General features: G+C 38.2%; 1 protein-coding gene across 6 annotated transcripts in view; it reads right to left on the reverse strand.

Moving 5' to 3' along the window:
* The window catches only part of CCDC25 (coiled-coil domain containing 25), a 41,761-nt gene that overhangs the window by 11,469 nt on the left and 5,674 nt on the right, over positions 1–24,618 (reverse strand). For 3 of the 6 annotated variants that reach the window (XM_081269277.1, XM_081269276.1, XM_081269278.1), the window contains 5 exons: positions 19,933–19,972; positions 14,235–14,286; positions 6,968–7,043; positions 2,113–2,216; positions 1,698–1,900 (listed from right to left, as the gene is read on the reverse strand). In XM_081269277.1, the coding sequence (XP_081125403.1) occupies positions 1,698–1,900; positions 2,113–2,216; positions 6,968–7,043; positions 14,235–14,286; positions 19,933–19,972 (475 nt within the window). Of the gene's footprint in view, positions 1–1,697; positions 1,901–2,112; positions 2,217–6,967; positions 7,044–14,234; positions 14,287–19,932; positions 19,973–24,618 lie in introns of those variants that run through there. The other 3 variants (XM_081269281.1, XM_081269280.1, XM_081269279.1) reach the window with 2 other exon arrangements.

The raw sequence follows: 24,618 nt of genomic DNA on the forward strand, positions 1-24,618 counted from the left end.
ACACATGCAACTAATGAGCAATGGCACATGATGGTAATACTACACTCTGATCAAATAACCTTTGTAAGATTGCATGACACTCCAACGAACTAGGTAATGACGTGGCAAGATAACTGATTTCTTATTTATACCATTCCCAAAGGCAACATATGTTCTCAATATTTTTTTATTTCTTTTTTTGGTATACCTATCACAAATAATACCTATGAAAAATCTACCAGTTCTATGACTAGATGTCACAAGATTGATTTCCCTTAACTAAGAAAAATGATAGGACTATTTAGGAATAGAAGTATATGTTTATATATATATATATATATATATATATATATATATATATATATATATATAATTTTCAGTGTGATAGGCAGGATGACGTCTCCCAGAAGGGTAGGGAGGCTGAGGCAGAGGATAGAAAGTTAGAGTCCAGCCTGAGCAATTTAGTGGGGCCTTACACAACTTAGTGAGACCCTGTCTCAAAATAACAAATATAAAGGACTGGTAATGTAACTCAGTGGTAGGGCACCCTGAGTTCAGTGCCCCTACTCCCTTCTCAATCCCTATCTTACAATGTCCACATCCTAATCTCTAAAACCTTGTATGGCAATAGACTTTGTAAGTGTGACTAACAACCTTAAAGGGAGATTATCATGGATTATATGGGTGGTCCAATCTAGTTGCATCACTCCTTCAAACCAGAGAAAGCACTGGTCAGAGAGGGAAAAGTGACATTGGCTTTGAAAATGGAAGAAGGGGCCATAAGCCATGGAATATGGGCAACCTCTAGAAGGCAGAAGAGGAAGGAAATTTTCCTCTAGAGCATCCAGAAAGGAATATAGCCCTTCACACCTTGACTTTGGCCCAGTGACAACTTCACTGGACTTCTGACCTATGAGATTATAAAGTAGTAAATGGCTCTAAGCAACTAATTATGTGGCACCTTGCTACAGAACCAACAGAAAACTGATGTAGTCAGTATTCTCATGGCCTTGGTACTTCAAGAGCCAAAGTGTATTTTAACTGTTGTTTAAAATGCAGACCATTGGAGCAGTCTCATCACATTAGTTACTTTAAACTTTAAAAACATAGAAAAAAGTTTTAAAAAACAGTTTTCAGAGTTTCTAGAGCTGGCCTTTTGAGCCAAGACAACTGTATTTGAAATGCACAGAATCAATATTAAGTACTTCTTTTAGGGCTGGGATATAGCTCAGTGGTAAGAGTACTTGCTGACATGTGTGAAGCCCTGGATTCAATCCCAGCACCAGCCCCCACCACCAAAAAAAAAAAAAAAAAAAAACCAAACTTATAGCATCTTTTCCTCTTTGAAAAACTTACAAACTAAACTCTATAAAGAAAACCTATGATTGATTACTTAGTAAAATGTTATTTTATTTCATATACTCTCATATCCTCCCTACCTCCATAAAATGACAATTCATTTGACCAACAAGTAAATACATATGCTTTCACTCATTTAAAGTTCTGAGCTATACATTTTTCATCTACCAATTTTTCTTTCTTTCTTTTTTTGGGTAATGCCAGAGATTGAACCCAGGGCCTTGTGCATGCGAGGCAAGTACTCAACCAACTGAGCTATATCCTCAGTCCTAATTTATCATTCTTAACCATTACTCCATGATCAAAATCAGCAACAAACAATCTTTGAGGTCAGCATCAATGAGACATCTCTAACATACCTAAGTTCATCCATCTCCCTCTTCTTTTTCATTTCTTCTTTTTCTCTCCTTTTCATTTCCTGAATTTGGGCTTTCTTCTCATTTCTTTCTTCCCGGTCTCTGCTTTCCTTCTCTGCAGCTAGGTCTGGAAACCGCTCCAATTTGGTCTTTTCTAATCGGTTCAGTATCTCATTCACTTTTTTCTCCACCGTCATAATTTTTACCTGAGAGAGAGAAAGGGGAAAGTACTGACTCTTTATTATTGTTCTTTTCTCCCAGAAGAGGGGTAAGGCTTTCCAGGGGTTTGGCAACCCAGTTTAACTCCCTTAGGAAACATGTATCATGCTCAGCCCTCAACAACAGTAGAGTCACACAGTACAGGTGGGTATCCACTCCGTGTCAGGATGCGCCTCCTGCAGTGGTGCCAAACACTTACATCCTTCTGCCTGTGAAAGCCTATCTGCCCCACATCCATGTCAGCTGTTTTCTTCAGGTTAGACCACGGCGTATATACCACATTTACGTTGTTCATCTTGCAGCCTGCCAAGAGAGACTATCTTCAACACGCAGGCAGGATGAGACTGAGCAAGGTACCCCCTCACCCACTGCAAACTGCCATTATCCAACCCAGGAAATGGCTTAGGATCAACAAGCCTCCCACTGTTTCAAACCACAAAATGCTTTACAAAAACCACCCATAAAAGGCAAATGGTATTAAACAAAACACAACCATAAGTATTACCATGGTATACCATATATTTTATATACATACATTATATATATAAATAAAATGAGGTAATGACTGTTTCAGTTTTTATTTCAGTCACTGAAAATCTAAGAAAATTCCACACACACACACACACACACACACACACACACACTCTCTCTCTCTCTCTCTCTCTCTCTCTCTCTCTCTCCCTTCCCAATCCCTATCCCAGGATGTCCACATGCTAATCTCTAAAATCTTGAATGGCAATAGACTTTGTTGTATGATTAACAACCTTAAAATAGGGAGATTATCATGGATTATATGGGTGGTCCAATCTAGTTACATCATTCCTTCAAATCAGAGAAAGCAGTGATCAGAGAGGGAAAAGTGATATTGGCTTGGAATATGAGCAGCCTCTAGAAGGTAGAAAAGGAAAGAGATTCCTTTTACTAAACAAGGGTCCATGGATTAGATTCAAGGACTTTGGAAAACTTCCTAAAATAGACAGTAAAATTTATCATGTGTTTTTTTTTTTTTTTTTTTGAGAGAAAAAGACCCAAGTAAGTTTCCTCAGATTCTCAAAGGAGTCCTTGAGTCAGTAAAGGTTAGGAAGCAATACAAAGACATGGCCTGGGATTCCAGAGACCTGGACTCTCTCCTGACAGTACCACAAACTAGTTGTGCCACTTTGAGAAAGTCCCCATAGCTTTCTGAACCTCCTCTGAAAATAACACCACCACCTCCACCACAGGGTGCCCTCTACCCCAGCAGCTCTGAGAATCACAGGGGATTCACTGGTCTGCTACTTTCCACCATCCTTCCACATCAGATAGCTGTGGACTTGACTTTACTGTTTAAATCCCTGGATTCATTGGAGAAAGCTAATGAAGAGCACCTTACCAAGTGGTCAAAGTCAACATCACTGAAAATGGGGCAAAATGAAATCATGTTCTGCCTCACTGAGATGTGCAAAACTCTAATTGTTCAAAATGCATACTGTGATTTTAATCAAGAGGGTACATCAGACAAACCTAAACTCTGGGAAACTATAGAACATTTCTACTCATTAAAAGTCAAAGTATTGGGCTGGGGATGTGGCTCAAGCGGTAGCGCGCTCGCCTGGCATGTGTGCGGCCCGGGTTCGATCCTCAGCACCACATACCAACAAAGATGTTGTGTCCTCCGAGAACTAAAAAATAAATATTAAAAATTCTAAAAAAAAAAAAAAAAAAAAAAAAAAAAAGTCAAAGTATTGATAGAAAAAGAGGTACCTCCAGATTCAGGAATTTTTAAAAGAGGCTAGATAAAAGAACAGTAGTAGAACCACTGACAAAACTTATATATGAACTATATATCAGAAAACAGTTGTTTGTTTGTTTTCAGTACTGGGATTGAATTCAGGGCCTTGCATATGCTAGGCAACTGTCCTACCACTTAGCTATACCCCCAGCCCTTTTTTATTTTGAAGGGTCTCATTAAGTTGCCCAATCAGCCTTGAACTTGCAACCCTCCTGCCTCAGCCTTCTGAGTAACTGGGATTACAGGCGTGCAACACACCACACCCTGCCAGATAACAGTATGCTATCCATGTTAAATTCCCTGAATATGATCACTGTAATGCAGTTACTTAAGATGATGTCCTTGGCCTGGCTTTCTTTCTCTCTTTCCCTCTCTCTCTCTCTCTCCCTCTTTCTTTTTGGTACCAGGATCGAACCTGGGTGTTTAACCACTGAGCCACATCTCTAGCCCTTTTAAATATTTTATTAGAGACAGGGTCTCATTGAGTTGCTTAGGGCCTTGCTATTTGCTGAGGCTGGCTTTTGAATCCATGACCCTACAGCCTCAGCCTCCTGAGTTGTTGGGATTATAGGAGTGCGCCACCACAGGTGGTAATATCCTTGGTCTTAAGAGTTACATGTTGAAGGGTCATAATGTCTGTAAATTTCCTTCAGATGGCCCAGCTATAAAGTTAATGATGAGCTGAGTGCAATTGCATACACATGTAATCCCAGCAACTTGAGAGGCTGAGACAAAAGAATCACAAGTTTGAGGCCAGCCTCAGCAACTTAGCAAGACTCCATCTTAAAATAAAATTAAAAGAGTTGGGAATATAGGTCAGTAATAGCATGCCCCTGGCTTCAACCCACAGTACCACCAAAATTAAAAAAAAAAAAAAATAGTTGATGACAAGAATGATATACATAAAAAGCAAATAAATATGCAAAATTTAAAACCTGGTGAATCTAGGTGAAGAGCATATAGGCTAGATATGTTTTCTGGTTGTATTTTTCTTGCAACTTTTCTGTAGTTTTGAAGATTTCTTTCAAAATAAAAAGTTAAAAAAAAAAAAAGAATCTCCATGTGCAAGGCACGTGATACAAACATGGGTCAGACAATGGACCTGCCTTCTGAGACCCTAAAAAGGGGGAGATAAGTACATAAATAACTCCGAGGCTACCCAGAGCTGAAGAGGGGATAGGCATCACCACAAAGGTACCCAGAGCTCCAGGCTGACAAAAGACTCAAGTCGGTCAGCCTCATTACAGTGCAGAGCTCTGAGACCTTTGACAAATTTCTTATTACTCTGTAAGGTCAGTTCTCTCACCTGCAACATAAAAATGACATCATCAAGCTCAATAAGGTTGATAAATAATTTGTCAAGTTTCAGCACAGGGTCAGTCCTGTAACTAATACTCCATCAATGATTATATTATTTACTACACCTGCAGTGGGGGTCTTAAACCTTAGCTGGGATCTGCTGGTGTGACACTGAGGAAGACAGATGTCTAAGGAGTGCAGAGGAAACAACAAAAGCAAAGGCAGGAGGGTGGAAAACAGCAACTAGGCTGGATGCCATCTTGAGCCTGGACTGAATTGTACAGGCAAGGGGAGTCGCAAAAACTTTCTAACTTTTGGGAAGTTTTATCTGGTAAGATTTGCCAGGTGATACAGAATGAGCTGACCTATGGTTCTAGACCTAGAACTCAGAACAGGTTAATTCTATAGTAACAAACAAGTTTAATCCCCACTCCCGTGGCAATTATCCAGGGAGGAAATATTGTAACTACACAGTATCACAAGTGGAGTGTCCTCAGCAGATCTTATAGCAAAGACCATTTCTTCATTCCCTAGCAGAACTGAATTATGAAAGTGAGGTCCTGGGGCTTAGGCTCTTTCTCTGCTAGATGAACTATCACCATGGAAGACTGAGGAGGAGACAGAAGAGTAATTCAGTGTCATGACCCTACCTTCCTTTGTTTTCTCTACAACTAGTAAACTATAAAGATTCTAAGAAAAAAGAGGATGAACCAAGAATACGGAGTCCACAGAACGTTTTTGAACAAAGGTGCATTTGCTAGCCAGGGGCATGGGAAGGGACAAGAATTTGTGAAGAAGGTTGGAATAGAGGGAAAAAGGTGATGACTGTTTCAATTTTTATTTCAGTCACTGAAAATCTAAGAAAATTCCATTCTCATAAAAAATAGAATGTCCTCAAACTCATTATAATTTGTTGATTTATGGAGTTGAAATCAGTGGCTCCACAAGGAAGAAATTCTACCCTCTTTGGCCAAGTAGCTAATTTGTTATTAAGGTTGTCCAAGTTAAGATTCAAGAAACATAGACTCATTGATGGGGAAGGGAGATGGTTGCACAGCTCTTGTCCTATAATCGCCATCCCCTGGTCCCTTTACCAGCTCTACAACTGCCCCATGTTTATCTTTTACCCAAACTGTATTCCTGTCCACATCACTCAATTTCATATCAAACCAAAGTTACCTCTACCCTATTCCCTATCTAGGTATATGTCCCACACCTAAAATCTTATCAACTAGCTTAAACATTCTCAGTAAACCACCCTCTCCCAGCTCCCCCTCTTAACTACAACCCTTACCCCAATAATCTTTTTTTTTGGGGGGGGGGCGGCAAGAGGTCTTTACTATTACATTAAATTTTATATAGTAGAAATAAAACAAGTACCAAGCACAGTACTCCAGGCCATTCCTAAAACATTTAGGATAACTGTCCCCAACAGATGCTACAAAAAGCTTTGTAAAAATAGTGATATTCAGGGATCATTCCAGAATAACTAAGATTCTCTGGAGAGAAGAGATAATAAGATCAACTGACTTGGAGAAAGGAAAAAAATATGTAAGAGGAGGAGGAAAAAAAGAAAAAGTAGGAAAATATTCATTTAGAGATTCTAGTTTCAGAATCTAATGACAAATGATTAAAACAAATATCCACCTTAAAAATAAAGCCAAAAGACACATCTCTGTTGCTTAGCTATCAACATTACCAAATTTCCAATCTTTTTACAAATAATCTTAGGGGTAGGCAGATCCAGATGTCCTACTTTCTATTTAAGGTAAGGAAAAGAGCTGACTTGAAACAGTGAAAATTTGAAGGGCAGGGAGATAAACTTTTAGTTCTTTGACAGAGAGCAAAACTGCCACCCACTATAAAGATATAACCTACTAGTCCTTTGATGCAAACCAAAGTCAACTGCATGTTCTCTAAGATGTAATCTATTTCAGACACAGAAAGTCAATGCCAATTCAAAAAATACCTTAGGAAAACTGACCTTGAATGCTATTGGCCTTCACAAGGTGGGCACAGTCCATCAGCACTTCCTTTGGAATGTCTTCTATTTTCTCTCCCTGAAACATAAAAGTAATCAAATGGTCCATTCCCTTGCTTCTGACAGATACTACAGCACTTAAACAGTATTTCTGCCTTGCTTGCTAGGCTTGAGTTTATTACAAGTAGGGGCTCTTCAATTACATTACAGAACACTGAAAAGCAAAGTAAATTTTCTATGTCCATAATGGGAATATTTATTTAAATTAAGAGAAGACAGTAATATGGAAAAAATAAATCATAGTTATATCAAAACATTAACTGTAATTATGTCTGAGTAATATCTGCTCTCTTCTTATTCTTCTGGAAACCGTGTGGAAAAAGGTGCCTATTTTTTAAAATTATTATTATTATTTTTATTGGTTCTACTTAGTTGTACATGACAGCTGAATGCATTTCAATTCATTGTACACAAATGGAGCACAACATTTCAATTCTCTTTTTGTACATGGTATAGAGGTGCACCATTCGTGCAATCATACATGTACCTAGGGGTAATGATGTCCACCTCATTCCACCATCTTTCCTATCCCCATAACTCCTCCCCACCCTCACCTTTGCCCAATCCAAAGTTCCTCCGTTCTTCCCATGCCCCACCCCCATCACAAATCAGCATCTACTAACCAGAGAAAATATTTGGCCTTTAGTTTTTTGGGATTGGCTTCTTCACTTAGAATAATATTCTCCAACTCCATCCATTTACCTGCAAATGCCAAATTTTACTCTCCTTTAATGCTGAGTAATAATCCATTGTATATATATACTACAGTTTGCTATAAACATTGGTGTGGCTATGTCGCTATAGTATGCTGATTTTAAGCCCTTAGGTATAGACCAAGGAGAGGGATAGCTGGGTAAAATGGTGGTTCCCATTCCAAGTTTTCTGAGGAATCTCCACACTGCTTTCCAAAAGGGTTGCACCAATTTGCAGTCCCATCAGCAATGTATGAGTGTACCTTTCCCCCCAAATCCTCTCCAACACTTATTATTGCTTGTATTCTTGATTAACTGCCATTCTGACTGGGGTGAGATGAAATCTCTTCACCTCAATGATTGTTTCCTTTGCTGAGGAGAGGCTTTTTAGTTTGAATCCATCCCATTTATTGATCCTTAATTTTATTTCTTGCACTTTTGGAGTCTTTTTAAGGAAGTTAGGACCTAATTTCATTTGCATTTCTCTAATTACTAATGATGTTGAATACTTTTTAATATATTTGTTGATCACTTGTATATCTTCTTCAGAGAAGTGTCTGTTCAGTTCCTTAGCCTATTTATTGATTGGATTATCTTTTTTTTTTGGTATTAAGTCTTTTGAGTTCTTTATATCCTGGAGATTAGTGCTCTACTGATGTGCATGTGGTAAAAATTTGCTCCCAAAATGTAGGCTCTCTCTTCACCTCAATGATTGTTTCCTTTGCTGAGAGGTTTTTTTTAGTTTGAATCCATCCCATTTATTGATTCTTGATTTTATTTCTTGCACTTTTGGAATCTTTTTAAGGAAGTTAGGACCTAATCTGACATGATGGAGATTTGGGCCTACTTTTTCTTCTACTAGGCGCAGGGTCTCTGGCTAATTCCTATGTCCTTAATCCACTTTGAGTTTTGTGCATGGTGAGAAATAGAGGTTTAATTTCATTTTGCTACATATGGATTTCCAGTTTTCCTAGCACCATTTGTTGAAGGGGCTATCCTTTCTCCAATGTATGTTTTTAGCATCTTTGTCTAGTATGAGATAACTGTATTTATATGGGTTTGTCTCTGTGTACCATTCTGTACACAGAGAAGACATTCTAAAGGAAGTTTGTACCATTTAAGGGCTGTAGTATCTGTTAGCAGCAAGGAATTGACCATTTGATTACTTTTGTGTTTCAGGGAGAGAAAATAGAAGACATTCCAAAGGAAGTCTGTACCATTCTATTCTGTATCATTGGTCTACATGTCTATTTTGGTACCAATACCGTGTTGTTTTTGTTACTATTGCTCTGTAGTACAGTTTAAGGTCTGGTATTGTGATGCCTTCTGCTTCACTTTTTTTTTTTTTTTTTGGCTAAGGATTGCTTTGGCTATTCTGGGTCTCTTATTTTTCCCAATAAATTTCATGATTTTTTTTTCTAGTTCTATGAAGAATGTCATTGGATTTTTTTTTTTTTTAACATTTATTCTTTAGTTGTAGGTGCACACAATACCTTTATTTAATTACCCAGTGCCTCATGCATGCCAGGAGAGTGCTTTTCCTCTGAGCCATAACCCCAGCCCCATCATTGGGATTTTAATAGGAATTGCAGTAAATCTGTATAACAGTTTTAGTAGTGTGGCCATTTTGACAATATAAATTCTGCCTATCCAAGAGCATGGGAGATCTTTCCATCTTCTAAGGTCTTCCTCAATTTCCTTCTTTAGTGTTCTGTAGTTTTAATTGTAGAGGTCCTCCACCTCTTTTGTTAGATTGATTCCCAAGCATTTTATATTTTTTGAGGCTATTTTCAATGAGGTAGTTTTCCTAATTTCTCTTTCAGTAGATTCTTCACTTATGTATAGAAATGCATTTGATTTATGGGTATTGATATCATATCCTGCTACTTTGCTGAATTCATTTATTAATTCTAGAAGTTTACTGGTGAAATTTCTTGGATATTCTAAATATAGAATCATGTCATCGGCAAATAGTGATAGTTTCAGTTTTTCTTTTTTTATGCGTATCCCTTTAATTTCTGTTGTCTGATTGCTCTGGCGATGGTGCCTATTTTTGACTACCCAAACTCTTGCTGGTTGAATGAAGTCCCTATAACTCCTCTGAAAAAGATAACTGAAGAGTTCTTGTGGGTTTTCTAACCCCAAACATAATTAGGAGCAAAACGTCTGTGCTAGAACTTAGCCACTCATTGTGAAAGAGAAGTAACACAGATAAGATCAATCCTTTTTCTCTACAAAACCTATATTAAATTAAAGAGCAATTCAAGATAGCAAAAATATGTCCAAGGTAAGAGTAAATGGATATCAGTTTAGTACTGGCTCCTATTTGGTATGAGATTACAGAAACACCTGTTTGAGAATGAATGTTCCACCTAACTAAATATCGAGATAAATTAAACTCCTTCCATTGTGTTACTCAAACTTTCATTTTATTTTATTTTATTTTTTTGGCCCTAGGGATAGAACCAGGGGTGCTTTACCATGAAGTTACACCCCCAGTCCTTTTTACTTTTTAAGATAGGGTCTCACTAAGTTGTCCAGGCTGGCCTAGAACTTGCAATCTTCCTGAATTGCTAGGATTACACGTGTGAGCCATCAAACTTGGCAAATTTTTTTCATTTTAATTGTTTTAAATGGTTACTTCTTAAACATATAAATTTTGGCCCAGAGTAAGTAATCTAATTTTGTCACTACTTTCAAGCACATCTCATTCCATTACAAGACCATTTAAATACAGGATTTCGCAATAATATCTTAGTAACTCAGTATCTTCATCATTAATATTGACCATTATACTGGGTTATAATAACATTAATTAAATACACAGACATTTACTCCATGATTTTTTTTTAAAAAGCTGCCATTTCGAGTGCCCACTATGTTCCAGGTACAGTAAATAGTCCTGTGAAATATCCTCACCCTGCCAATGAAGAGAATGAATCTTAGTGAAGTTAAGTAGCAAGGCCAAGGCCCATTATGTCTGGTAGGTGATGGAGCTGAGAGATGATACTGTTTTAAAGCTACACTCTAAAACCAAACCCCAGGCTTGGGTTGCTTATAGAGTTCTAGCAGCACCATACAGTTCCTTGGTCCTTGATGTCAAGCTATGACCCAATATGTTTCCTTACTATCTGTGGCTGTCGCTATTCCTAAAAAGTCATCTCCTATCCTTATTTTGCTACTTCCAATATTATATGAACAAAAAAGGGCTGAGGTTGTGGCTCAGTGGTAGAGCGTTCGCCTAGCATGTGCAAGGCCCTGGGTTCGATCCTTAGCACCTCATAAAAAATAAATAAGTAAAATAAAGGTACTAACTACAACTAAAAAATAAATATTAAATAATAATAATATGAACAAAAAGAAAAAATCATCCAATTTAGCACTCTGCATAAAGTCAGAGGAAGTGAGCTCAAAGTGTCCAAGTACTTTCAATATGTGAAGGCCAGAATTTTGATGGTAGGTTTTGTGCCATCAGTTAATGGAGAAACCTCTAGGTAGGTGAGCTTTATCTGTGTGTGACTATAAAAGAGCATTGCTGAATATCCATGATTCAAGGTATGGGTTGAATTCAATTAAATTTAACAACAACAACAACAACAAAAAGAAAAAACAATGAATGCATATAGTGCTTCGCATATGACATGAGACATTCTAAGTGCTTTAAGACAGATTAGGCCATTTAGTCCCCATAATGATTCAACAAGTTGGCCCCTCCCACAATGGAGGAAATAGGCAGTCAAGTAATATGCTCAAAGTCACAAGGTTAGTAAGCTGTAGAGCCAGTATTCAAATCCAGCACTTCGGCTCTGGCTGGGTTGCAACCACTTAGCCTTGTACATCTCCAATACATATTTGGTATCTACCAAGTACCAGGGACTAATCAGTCCTCAAAAAATCAACAATGCTAGGCGCAGTGGTGCATACCCATAATCCCAGTGATTCAGGGGGCTGAGATAGAGGATCGCGGCCAGCCTCAGCAATTCAGCAAGACCCTAAGCAACTTAGAGAAAACCTGCCTTGAAATAAAAGAGGCTGGAACGTGGCTCAGTGGTTAAGCACCCCTGGATTCAATCTCTGGTACCAAAAAAAAAAAAAAAAAAAAAATCAACAGTACAAGTAAAAATTGGGCACAAGTTTAACCCTGCTGTAAATTCAGAAGTTAGTATTTTAGCCATCGTGTACTTATTAAAATAGGGTTTATATATACATATTTTGTTGTTGTTGTTATAAAACCTAAAAAGTTTTTGGAAAAAAACTGGATAGCAAACAGCATTTTAAACTAGCACAATACTCTGAAGGCCATTTAGCAAAAAGGAGTTTACTGAAATATATATATCTTTTGAGCCAATATTTCCATTTCTAAAAATTAATCTAAGAAACTAATTCAGAAGAAGAACAGAAAGCAATTCATACAAAGGTAGTTCTTATTAGGAATTCATAATGCTGACAAATTGTAAATAACTATGTTCTGATAAAGATTTCTTATTAATTGTGGCATATGATCAATGCCATGTAGCCAGTCAGAATAATAAATATGAAAAATAATACAGAAACATGAAAAGGTCCATAAGCTGTCACTTAAAAAGTAATACAATCAGCCAGGAAAAGCCAGGATAGATTCAGATTGAGGAAAAAAAGAGAAGGACATCACATTACTGGAAGGGTAGCAGAAAAAAAGCAATTTATATGTAACTTAGGAAAGCAATGTTTTGATGAAAACCACTGGACAAAAAGACAAAACTATCTGCACACCAAATACTCTAGCAGATAGTGTTGTTTCTCAAGTGGATGGATATAGGTTAGCAATTCTGAAACCAGCTATGCATATACTGGAGTCAAATGAATAAGTGGAAGGGAGGCTTCTCACTGCTGCAGATAAGTGCGTGGGGAAGGCTAGAATGAGCCCAGATTAGTCACAGGAAGCAATATGTGTTCAGGTTTACCTTAACATGGACATGATGAAGAGATAGAAAAATGATGATAGCAGATACGAGTACATACATGGATTCATGGACAGACACTTCCTAGTTCTGTCAGTTGGGAGGAGCTAGAGCAACAACACTCTAGAAGCAACAGTCACACCCAGAGCCCAGATCTTCATTTTGAAATATCATTCACAAAGAAAAGGAACCAAGGTTCCTTTTCGAAATGGCTGATTGTACATCTGGGGCAGGAATAATACAAGATGTGCCTGCAGCATCTCATAGGGACAAAAGGTAAGGAAGTGCTCAAAATGGGGAGCTAAGCAGGCACATCATGGGCAACAGTAACACAGCACCAAAACATAACCCACTGTATAAAAGAAACAAGAGTCCACAATGATGCAAATAAATGGGGGAAAAGACAAATCTTCCTTCCAGAACTCCAAATAAAATATGGAGATGCTCTGTATTCTAGAAAGTGAAACTTAATTCTTTCCCTTGCCCCACAGAGTAGGAGTTGGGTTTAGTGCATTACTAGAAATGGGGAGAAAAGCAGCTTCACAGTGGAGCAATCTGGCACACACTACCCTGGCAGGTAACTGAGACTCACAGGATCAGTGATGAATCATGTCAGTGAGTGCACCCCCTGATGTAATTAATGAGCAGAGCAACTCCCTCTGTGGTTCTCTTACCCCAAACCCATAACCTCAGTCTAGTCATGAGAAAAACATCAGAAAAACTCAGATCAAGTGAGATTCTACAGAATCCCTGATCAAACTGTCAAGGTCATGAAAAATAGGTAAAGAGTGAGAAAATATCACAAACCAGGAGACAGAGCAGATGTGACTACTAAATGCAATGTAGTATCCTAGACTGGATCCTGGAACATGAAAACAACATTAACAGAAAAACTGATGAAGTTCAAATAGAGTCCAGAGTTGAGCTAATAGTAATATATCAAGGTTGGCTTCTTAGTTTTGACAAATGTACCTTGGTAATACAAGATGGAAATGATAAGGAAAACTATATGGGAACTCGCTATACTATGTTCACAACTGTTCTATAAATCTAAAATTACTCCAAAGTGAAAAGTTGGGAAATATACATATATACATATGTGGACGTATATGCCCTGTGATTCAACTATTTGAAATATGTGAATAATTGGAATATTCATATATCCATTTCCATGAATGAGTGGAAAAATAGTGTACTATATTACTAGGGAACATTAAATCTCTTTTCCTTTATATTATAAGGCAAAAGAATCACATGAGCCTGAGAAAAAGGAACCACTGGAGCAGACAGAAAGTCTGGTGGTATCCAACTAACAGAAAGAGCTTGCAAAGTGGACACTCAACACACCTGAACCATCAGGACAAGGCAATGCTTCTACGTGGGAAATATGTAGTATGGCCCCTTCACAGTCTCAGAAATCACTTAGAATTTTCCAGTAATTTTCTAAGTCATGGGGAAGGCCTAGATTTTGAAACATTTATTATTTCAACTAACTTAACAGCAGAAAAAGAATAAAGAATAAGATATGATGCTTAACACTAAAGAAAAAGTAATGAATCCATGTTTAAATTCAGTTACCTTATGTAATCGAAGGTATACGTGAGCTGAAGAGAGTTTGTCCACATGAAACCTACAAAGAATGAAAATCACTTTTAGCAAGAGATATGAGATAACCATCTCCTTGGTCACTTGCATTTAAAGCATTCCATTCCCAAACTGTATTCACTCAGGGCCTACCACAGGCCATGGGAGTTATGCCACCGTGTGTGGTTAAGTGCCAAGATGAGTAAGATAATAAATATTAAATGCCCTGAGAAAAGTGATTCAAGTGATAAAAAGAGCTTTCTGTGATCAAAGTGTTCATGGAAGAAATAAGATTTGGCTGGCCCCTGACTGAAGCACACACAGGACTAAAAGGAAAAACAGAAAAAGAAATTACAGATGAGAAGATAAGGGAATGACAGAAGTTGCTGAGACTCCAATGTTGCCAGCCTGGGAGATCTACAGGACCACAGACTGGAGTAGCCTGGAGCATTCTGAGTTTCAAACAATGACAAAACAGCCACAAGTGAATGTCAAGTACAGATTTGGGAAAATTAGGTAAGGTCTAAAGTCAGTAAGTTCAGATTAACAAATGCATCCAGCCCTATACTCCGACAATGACACGAACGTGTCCTCACGATGAACACTGTCTTTATGGCATTGTCTAACAAACATTCAGGATATCTCTAATCCCAGTGTCATAAATCAATCTTTCATTAAGGCTCCAAAATCTATCAATTTAATTAAATTCTTTAAAACTGATGTGACATTTCGGAATACTGTATTTTTCAAGTTTACAAGTCAACAAAGTCAACTCTCTCTTTACAACACCCAGAGAAGCCTCCAAAGTCCTAATATCAAACAATAAACAAGGTAATGCATGATTACATTTTGTGATTCTGTTAACTTTTGTCCTTACTTTTCCAGAGTAAGTGTTCAATAAAACCTATCATTAAATCCCATTTTATATTTTGCTAGACATTTTCTTAGCATCAATTTTTTTTGGGGGGGAGGAAAGGTACCAGGGATTGAACTCAGGGACATTCGACCAACTAAGCCACATCTCCAGCCCTATTTTGTATATTATTTAGGGACAGGGTCTCAATGAATTGCTTAGCGCTTCGTCATTGCTGAGGCTGGCTTTGAACTCGCGATCCTCTTGCCTCAACCTCCTGAGCTACTGGGATTACAGGTGTGGGCCACCACACCTGGTTACCTCCTCATCTTTTTTCAGAATCCTAGAAAAATCTGCACTACTAACCAAGTCCAACTGAGAAACACCTTCTCCCATTCTAACAGTCAACAGCTTTTAAGCCAGTTCTCTATTTACAATTCCTTCCTATATACTCAAAATAGCTAGGTTGTTTTCTGATTTTTCTTCTTCTTCTTCTTCTTCTTCTTCTTCTTCTTCTTCTTCTTCTTCTTCTTCTTCTTCTTCTTCTTCTTCTTCTTTTTTTTTTTTTTTTTTTTTTGTGGTGCTGGGGATTGAACCCAGGCCTTGTGCATTCAAGGGAAGCACTATACCAACTGAGCTATAACCCCAGCCCTTGTTTTCTGATTTTTCTTTAAGGTCTCTGATGTGAAATTTTGCCAAAAGAAATACCCAAACAATTCAATATATAGTTATTAAGTTCACACATAATAGTCAAAGTACCAAAAAACACAGAGGAGTATCACAGCCAATATATACCAATTTCAGGTTTGTACATAGCAAGTGCACTGCTACAAAGGGTGGGGGAGTAGACAGAACTTTGGGGCTTTGATGAAATGTTGGGGGGGGGGATTATTTTAAGCAAGTTTTCTTTAAAATTCCTTCCCAAATGCTCACTTAAAGTTTAAATTATGCCCACTAGTTCCTCTTCATATCTTCCTGTTCCTGATTAATTCCTGCTGCCCTTTACCAAATACAGACTAGAAATTTCACTGAGAGTACCAATAACTCAAGGGAACACAGATGCAAAGCCCCACAAGTGAGGACACTAAATTCCTTAGTGAGGTCTGTGAAAACCCTACTCATTAGGCATTCTGGAGGCAGTAAATGCACACTGTTTCTATTTTTCTCATTTAAAATATAATCTAGTTCCATTCTCACTTAATCCTAGGAAAATTCTTTGCTTAAAGGAATCTCAGGAGGTTTTCTGGAATAAATTCAGATATTAACAGCCACAGAGGTAAAGTCACAAATATTACATCAAAGTGAACCAGTGTTAAAATCTACCCAGGAAGGTAGAGCAACACAGAATCACTCTTGGCACTCCCTAGAAGACTGCCAGGCTGACATGAACTGGAATGGGTCTTGAGTTTGAGGCCTATTTCAACTCACATCAGTTCTCAAATAACTTACGAAAATAAAAGTCAATCATGTCTAACCATAGTCACTAACCTCTAGACTATTAAAGAGGGTCAAAACAGGACTCTAGGAATCTACAGACACCAATTTGACACACACAAACCTTGATGAAATTAAAAATTCAAGTCATAATTTATTGAGTGTCAGCTGTACATTAGAAATTTCTCTTCCACTTGAAATGACTTTTATGCTGCAACTGAACCTATAACATTTTTATGCTGATATTTATGTCTCAAAGTTGATATGCTAAAAATGTACAGCAGGTAAGCTATCTAACAGGATAGTCATTCTACTTTCCTTGAGAGAGTCTGGAGATCTTTGAGCTTTAAGGACAACAGAAACTATTCCAGCTGGGGGGGACAGGGCAGAGGTGCTCAGAGCAGAGATAAGAAGAAACTGGTTATTGGGCAGAAACATCTGGGGGGAATCACTTCTAGAAGGGCAGAGACCTAGTCAATTAGGAAGTCAACAAATATCTATTAAACATCTACTACATGTTAGAACCTATGCTCTGTACCGGGGACACAGCAGTTAACAAAGCAGGTAGATTGCTGTCTTCATGGAGCTCAGTCTAGGGTCCTTGGAAGGTAGGCAATACTCAACCTAAAAGTTCTCAGCAGAGTAAACCACCCACCTGAGGTAAGGGGGCACTAAGCAGAGTCTAACCTGAAGACACATCTGAGTTCAGATAACAGGACATTGTGCTGGGATAGATTTTCCTTTTAAGTCTTTAAAATGGATAAAAAAAAATGTGGCATCTATACACAATGGAGTACTATGCAGCAATAAAAAATGACAAAATCATAGAATTTGCAGGGAAATGGATGACACTAGAGCAGATTATGCTTAGTGAAGCTAGCCAATCCCTAAAAAACAAATACCAAATGTCTTCTTTGATATAATGAGAGCAACTATGAACAGAGCAGGGAGGAAGAGTAGGAAGAAAAGATTAACATTAAACAGAGACATGAGATGGGAGGGAAAGGGAGAGAAAAGGGAAATTGCATGGAAATGAAGGGAGACCCTCATTGCTATACAAAATTAAATAGAGAGGTTGTGAGGGGAATGGGAAAATAAACAAGGAGAGAAATGAATTACAGTAGATGGGGTAGAGAGAGAAGTTGGGAGGGGAGGGGAGGGGGGATAGTAGGGGATAGGAAAGGTAGCAGAATACAACAATTACTAATAGGGCATTATGTAAAATTGTGGATGTGTAACCGACGTGATTCTGCAATCTGCATTTGGGGTAAAATTGGGGGTTCATAACCCACTTCAATCTAATGTATGAAATATGATATGTCAAGAGCTTTGTAATGTTGTGAACAACCAATAAAAAAAAATTAAAAAAAATACTGCAAAACTAAAAAAAAAAAAAAAAATAAAAAATAAAAAAATAAAATTTCTCATGTTCCTTGGACTTCTTGGATCCTTGGTATGGATTTTATAGAAAGTAGATAGAAGGACATGTCCACTGGGGATATGAACTGGCCTCTTCATGAAGCCAGAAAGAAAAGCCTCCAGGGAGTCCCTACACACAGGCAGGGGTGTGAGCATAGCCACATCTGGGGGTGGCTTTAGTTTTTAGACTCTATGCAATACTTCTGTTGTTAAATACTCAATGCTATATACCTTATTAAAAATTCAGCCAGGCATGGTGGTGCTGCAATCCCAGAGGTTTGGGAGGCTGAGACAGGAGGATTATAGCCTCAGCAATTTAGCAAGGGCCTAAGTAACTTAGCAAGACCATCTCAAAATAAAACATAAAAAGGGCTAGGAATGTGGCTCAGTAGTTAAGTGTCCCTAAATTTAACTCCAGGTACCAAATAAATAAATAAATAAACTCTTCTAAAACATTGGAACTTAAATGCTATCACTCTAAGGAATTAAATGAAGAGTCTAAGCTCACATTTATAAAAAAGAGGTCTAGAGAGAGCTGTAGGAATGGCCTAGGGGAAGAAAAAAATAACCAGAAGCCAAAAGAGTGGCACCGTGAGGGGAAAAAAGACCTGTTCAGTTCATCTTAACTTTGATTTCCTCATCTGAAAAATGAGTATAATAGCAATACTTATCTCACAGTATCACTGAGAAATAAAGTATTAACAGAAGTAAACACGTCACAGTATTTAGCATATAGATAAGTGCTTGAAAAATATCTATTATTACTATCATACCAAAGTAAACAGGATATGAGAAACAGATCTTTAGGACCAACATTTGGTACCAGATGTTACAAGCTGGGGATACCCCACTAAACAGGCATAAACAGGCTCTGAGAGAGAGAGATTATGAGGGTCAAAGTGAGTAGTGGAAGCTGGAGATGGAAAAGGAAAGCAACTGAGTGAGAGAACGGTAGAAGACAGAGAGAGAGAGAGAGAGAGAGAGAGAGAGAGAGCACGCATGCGCACTGAAAGCCTGTGTACTTTTCAAAAGGATTAGGTCTGTGTGGAAGAAAAGTACTCATAGGATTCTGACAGAGAAAGAGAAAATTCAGCTAAAATGAAGGAGTCCTTTTGTTCATTTTTTTGGTCATTGTTTTCTTTTAGGACTGGGTATAATGAGCAGCAAAATGAATGATCTTGGAGAGAAGCTAAGAAAGTATATATTATTTAAACAGTTTCCACAAATAATATTGGAAAGAAGGGACAGGGGTAGATCAAAACAGGGCTAAGAGGGGCTGGGGATGTGGCTCAAGCGGTAGCGCGCTCGCCTGGCATGCGTGCGGCCCGGGTTCGATCCTCAGCACCACATACCAACAAAGATGTTGTGTCCGCCGAGAACTAAAATAAATATTAAAAATTCTCTCTCTCTCTCTCTCTCTCTCTCTCTCTCTCTCTCTCCCCCCTCTCTCACTCTCTCTTTAAAAAAAAAAAAAAAGGGCTAAGATCATCAGGGAGGACAAAAGGAGCCCATCTGTTTCCTTTAATGCTGGACCAGGTCAGACGCAGCTTGCAGTCCACTGACATAGATGCCTCTGTTTCTTTCACTGCGTTTTGGGAAAGTCTTATCCCTCTACTCAATGGGTCCGAACAAGTGTGGTGTCTTAGTAACTTGCCACAAGGCAGTAAAAGGAAGCCTATGTCCTGAAGGCCTTTGCTCTCAGGCCTGAGATCAAACCCCAAGGCATTATAGCCAGTTCACATGGTCATTATAAACGAAGGGAACCAGCCTTGTCACAGAACACACATAAACAAAAATACAAAGCACAAATTCTAGTGACAGAAGCAGGGGGGCAGGCCACACCTAAGAGAATAAACAATCCATAAAGCAGAATCAAAAGTGTTACTTACCAACCGATGTGATTCTGCAATCTTTGTAATGTTTTGAATAACCAATTAAAAATAATAATAATAATAATAATAATAATAATAAAAAAGTGTTACTTACCAAATATCTTCAGGCCAGCCATACTTTATCAGATCTTCATCTATAGTAAGATAAAAGAGAACACAGAAAAGTTAAAATAGAAAATTTTTACAATTGGACAATATAAACTGCATAATTTTTAATACTTCTTTTCTGTATTAGGTATTAAACTCATGGGCACTTGACCACTGGGCCACATCCCCAACCATGTTTTGTATTTTATTTAAAGACAGGGTCTCACTCAGTTGCTATTGCTAAAACTGACTTTGAACTTGCAATCCTCCTGCCTCAGCCTCCCAAGCTGCTGGGATTACAACCGTGTGCCACTGTGCCCAGCTAATTTTAATACTTTTAATCTGATACCCAAAGATATTTCTATTAGAAGATAACAAAAGTAACACTGGTAAATCAAAGCAGCTGAGAATTTAGATGACACTCTGGAAAACTGATTCACTGTAAAAATACAGCTTCGCTTCAAAGAACTGATTGCATTTTAATTATTTAATTATTTAAGAAAAAAATAACTCAATCATATAAATATAGAAAAATCAGTAATAAAACATCAGAAGTATAAAAAGAAATTTAAAATCATCTAAAGTTATGTCACATGGTGGAAATAAAATACCATGGAAAAAAGGTGAAAGGGTGAAAAGTATTTGTTTTGGGTAGAGTTTGGAACATGGCTTTTGGACGTACAGGGCAGGGAGCTGATGTTTTGCTTTTTGCTGCTTGTTTGATTAGAAGCAACAATAAATAATTATTATTTTAGTTCATTTTTTTCTGCAATGCATAAAAATACAGATAAACGAAGAGAACATGACTATAAAAAGAAACTGAAACATGTAATACAAATAAAGGAATAGAAGCTGATATTTTTATCATTACACTAACATTCTATTACTATTTGACCTTTTTTTTTTTTTGGTACTGAGGACTGAACTCAGGGGCACTCAACCACTGAGCCACATCCCCAGCCCTATTTTGTATTTTATTTAGAGACAAGGTCTCACTGAGTTGCTTAGTGCCTCGCTTTTGCTGAGACTGGCTTTGGACTCCTGATCCTCCTGTCTCAGCCTTCCAAGCCGCTAGGATTACAGGCCTGTGCCACCATGCCAGGCATTATTTGACTTTTTAAATTAAATATGTGGTAGATAAAAATAAGATTCTAAGAACATTTTAGAAAACAATCACTACAGAAAGGTTGTGTTAGTATACACTTCTAATAGCTATATTAATAATTAGGAATAATTATGTTTTTATACAACGGTATTTAAATAACAATTTAAAAATTATAAGGTAAATATAACGATTCATGTGATGATTTAAAATATAATCAAGAAAGTAGAGGATACATAACTTAAGTGGGGGGCAAATCTTGGATAAAGGCACTCTAGTGACTGCTAACACCATGAGCAGACACCATAAGTCCTCCAGGGGCTTTCTATCACCTTAAGTGGAAAGTTGACCAAATAGCCAATAGGCAATAGAAAAAGCAAAGGGAAGTGTGCAACCCAGTGTTCTTCAGTATGCAGCTGCAGCATGTGGCTCCCTCATGACACCTGCTGGCTGTGAAAAGGAACAGACCTAGAACTGTTCATGGAAGTACATCTTTTCATTTACACTTTCTTTATGCCTGCTCTAGTCCTTCAGCCTGAAATCCTCAGGAATATCAGAAATTATATACCAACAGGAGGCTTTGAAAATGCTCCACCCTCTCTCACAAGGCAAACTGGGACAGGCTGACTCTCCCAAATGACTCAGATTCCTTAGGAGAAAATGTTCTATACGAACACAATAATGATGGCAAAATGCCATTCTAAAGGGCTCTAGATATCCAGATTTACATGTGTTGACACAAATTCTACATCTACCTGTATTTCTACTGCAGCCACTACAAGGATTCTGCAATCGCAACTCCTCCTCCACAAAGCTCTCTCGGCTACCAGGGCCTCTAACCACACTTAACATCTCTCATCTCTCTACTTGTACAGCACTTGCTATTCATAGTACTTCATTTTGTCCACACTTCTTTGGGGTGATTATTATGAATATTTACTGAGCAGCTACCATGCTTTAAATTCTATTTATTCTTGTTTTTTTTTTTTTTTTAAAGGTACGAGAATGGTATCTGGGGAATTCTCTCACTGAGCCATACCAGCCCTTCTTATTTATCTTTATGTATTTATTTATTTTGTCCAAACTTTAAAAAATTGATTTTATTTTTTAGATAAGTTTTAGGTTAACAACAAAATTGACATATACATTTCACACAGGGTAGAATGTGGCCCCACAAAGAGAAGCCCCCAGTGAACAGTAAACTAACACAGAAGGAAGAGACAGGGTAGGGACGTCCCCAGCACAGCTGCCTGAGGTCAGCTCACCTGTGTGAACCAGAAACAGGGCAGCACTTCACTATAAGAAATGTGCAAAGCCACACTCAGCACAGTTGCACAGTGCAAAACTTGCACAATCTATGTAGCTGCTTGGCTATAGGTGTTTCTTAGTAACCCAATTCTCAGGTTCTCTGATATGATAGAAATAAAAGCAAATTTGGTCAGTAGATCTGCATTCTTATCTATTATATCAACCATGACTCTTGACACTGTGTTAACTCTTGTTATGTGTTAATGTAACACAGGAAGGTAACATCCTCCTCCATACATTAGGAAGATGCTAGAAGAACAAGTCAAAGTTACCTATGACAAATTTATGAGTTACTAGGTTATACTGTGAACTACTTCACCATTACCTCATGCCCAAAGTCAATATCCTAAATTCATTACAAGTGAAAATTGTTTCAAAACACGTTATTTTAGGGGCTGGGGATGTGGCTCAAGCGGTAGCGCGCTCGCCTGGCATGCGTGCGGCCCGGGTTCGATCCTCAGCACCACATACCAACAAAAGATGTTGTGTCCGCCGAGAACTAAAAAATAAATATTAAAAAAAAAATTCTCTCTCTCTCTCTCTCTCCTCTCTCACTCTCTCTTTAAAAAAAAAAAAAAAAAAAAAAACACGTGGGCTGGGGATGTGGCTCAAGCGGTAGCGCACTCGCCTGGCGTGCATGCGACCCGGGTTGGATCCTCAGCACCACATACCAACAAAGATGTTGTGTCCGCTGAGAACTAAAAAATAAATATTAAAAAATTCTCTCTCTCTCTCTCTCTCTCTCTCCCCCCTCTCTCACTCTCTCTTTAAAAAAAAAAAAAACACGTTATTTTATTTTGCTGGGTTTGATTTTCTCTTCTTCAAGATGTGATAGTCTTGCTTGCATTGATTCTGCCTTAAGGTAACCATTTTTGGTCTTGTTTATTTTACTACTGTCAAATGCCTCATACAGAAGAATGGACATGAGCCTCTCTAGAGCTGGGGATATAGCTCAGTTGGTAGAGTGCTTGCCTCGCATGCACAAGGCCCTGGGTTCAATCCCCAATACCACACGCACACACACACAAACACACACACAAAGAAGTTTAATCAAGCTACACCTAGAACAGACACTGGTATAGATTACAAAGGGAAAGGGAAAGGAAAATAAAATAAGCAAGCAGCACATGAAGATTAAAGGCAGGAACTTTAGTCAAGCTAACTCTTGACTACTGAAGCAGTCAACCAGCCCAGGAGGGCAGTGTCTGCAGTAGGCTGAAGGAGGATCTACAGAAGCTCCAGCGGTACCAGCTGCCAATTCCTGAGTGCCCCGTGTGGCCATAACTCAGGACTTCACATGGTCCTCACACAGTGGCCAGTCTTTGCAACTATGCAAGTTAGTTATCAAACCACGAGCCTCTTCTGACATCTAAGAAATCTGAGGTTCAAGGAGGTTAAGTAATGATAAAGCTAGTTTGTTAAAGGGCTGAGATTTTACCCTAGATTGGCCTGACTTCAAAGCTGTCTCTTCCAAAACATCCCAGCACCCCAGAAGGAAAGCAGCTGTGCTTTCCAAGCTTAAGGCACATTGATGCTGTTTCCTCCATTTCTTTGCTGTGGTCTTACCTCCTTCACCTTGATGTTCCACACACTGAGGATCAGTGCTGTAAATCACTGCTCTCCTAATCAAGAAAGCTCAACTCAGCCAAGCACAGTGATGCACACCTGTAATCCCAGGAGCTCAGATGGCTAAGGCAGGAGGATTGCAAGTTCAAAGCCAGCCTCAGCAACTTAGCAAGTCCCTAAGCAACTCAGCAAGACCTTGTCTCTAAATTAAAAAAAAAAAAAAAAAAAACATCTGGGGATATGGCTAAGTGGTTCAATCTAAAGATAGAAAGATAGAAAGAAAGAAAGAAAGAAAGAAAGAAAGAAAGCAAGCTCGCTCAACTTAGTGCTGGGGGCTTACCTCAGTGGTAGCATGTGCTTGTGTGCTGGGTTTCATGCCCAGCACAACCAAAACAACAACAACAACAACAACAACAAAACCCAAAGAAAAACACCAAAACCAAACTCAGCCTCTCTTTGTTTTCTTCCTTTACTTGTGAAGCCAAAAAGGCTAACTCCTAAAGCAATGTTTTTCTTTTTAAACTTTAGTTCTGATTCATTAGTGGGCCACAAAATGTTGAGACTATTTTTTTTTTATAAACGAAACAAAACAGAAATAGAGGGCTAGACTTGGTTTGCAGATCAATGGCAGAACACCTACCTAGCACATGCAAGGACCTGGGTTCCATCCCCATTACCAAAAAAAAAAAAAAAAAGAAAGAAAGAACGTAGAGGGCA

This window comes from Spermophilus citellus (assembly GCF_964194105.1).
Source record: "Spermophilus citellus genome assembly, chromosome: 16".
Taxonomy (NCBI): domain Eukaryota; kingdom Metazoa; phylum Chordata; class Mammalia; order Rodentia; family Sciuridae; genus Spermophilus; species Spermophilus citellus.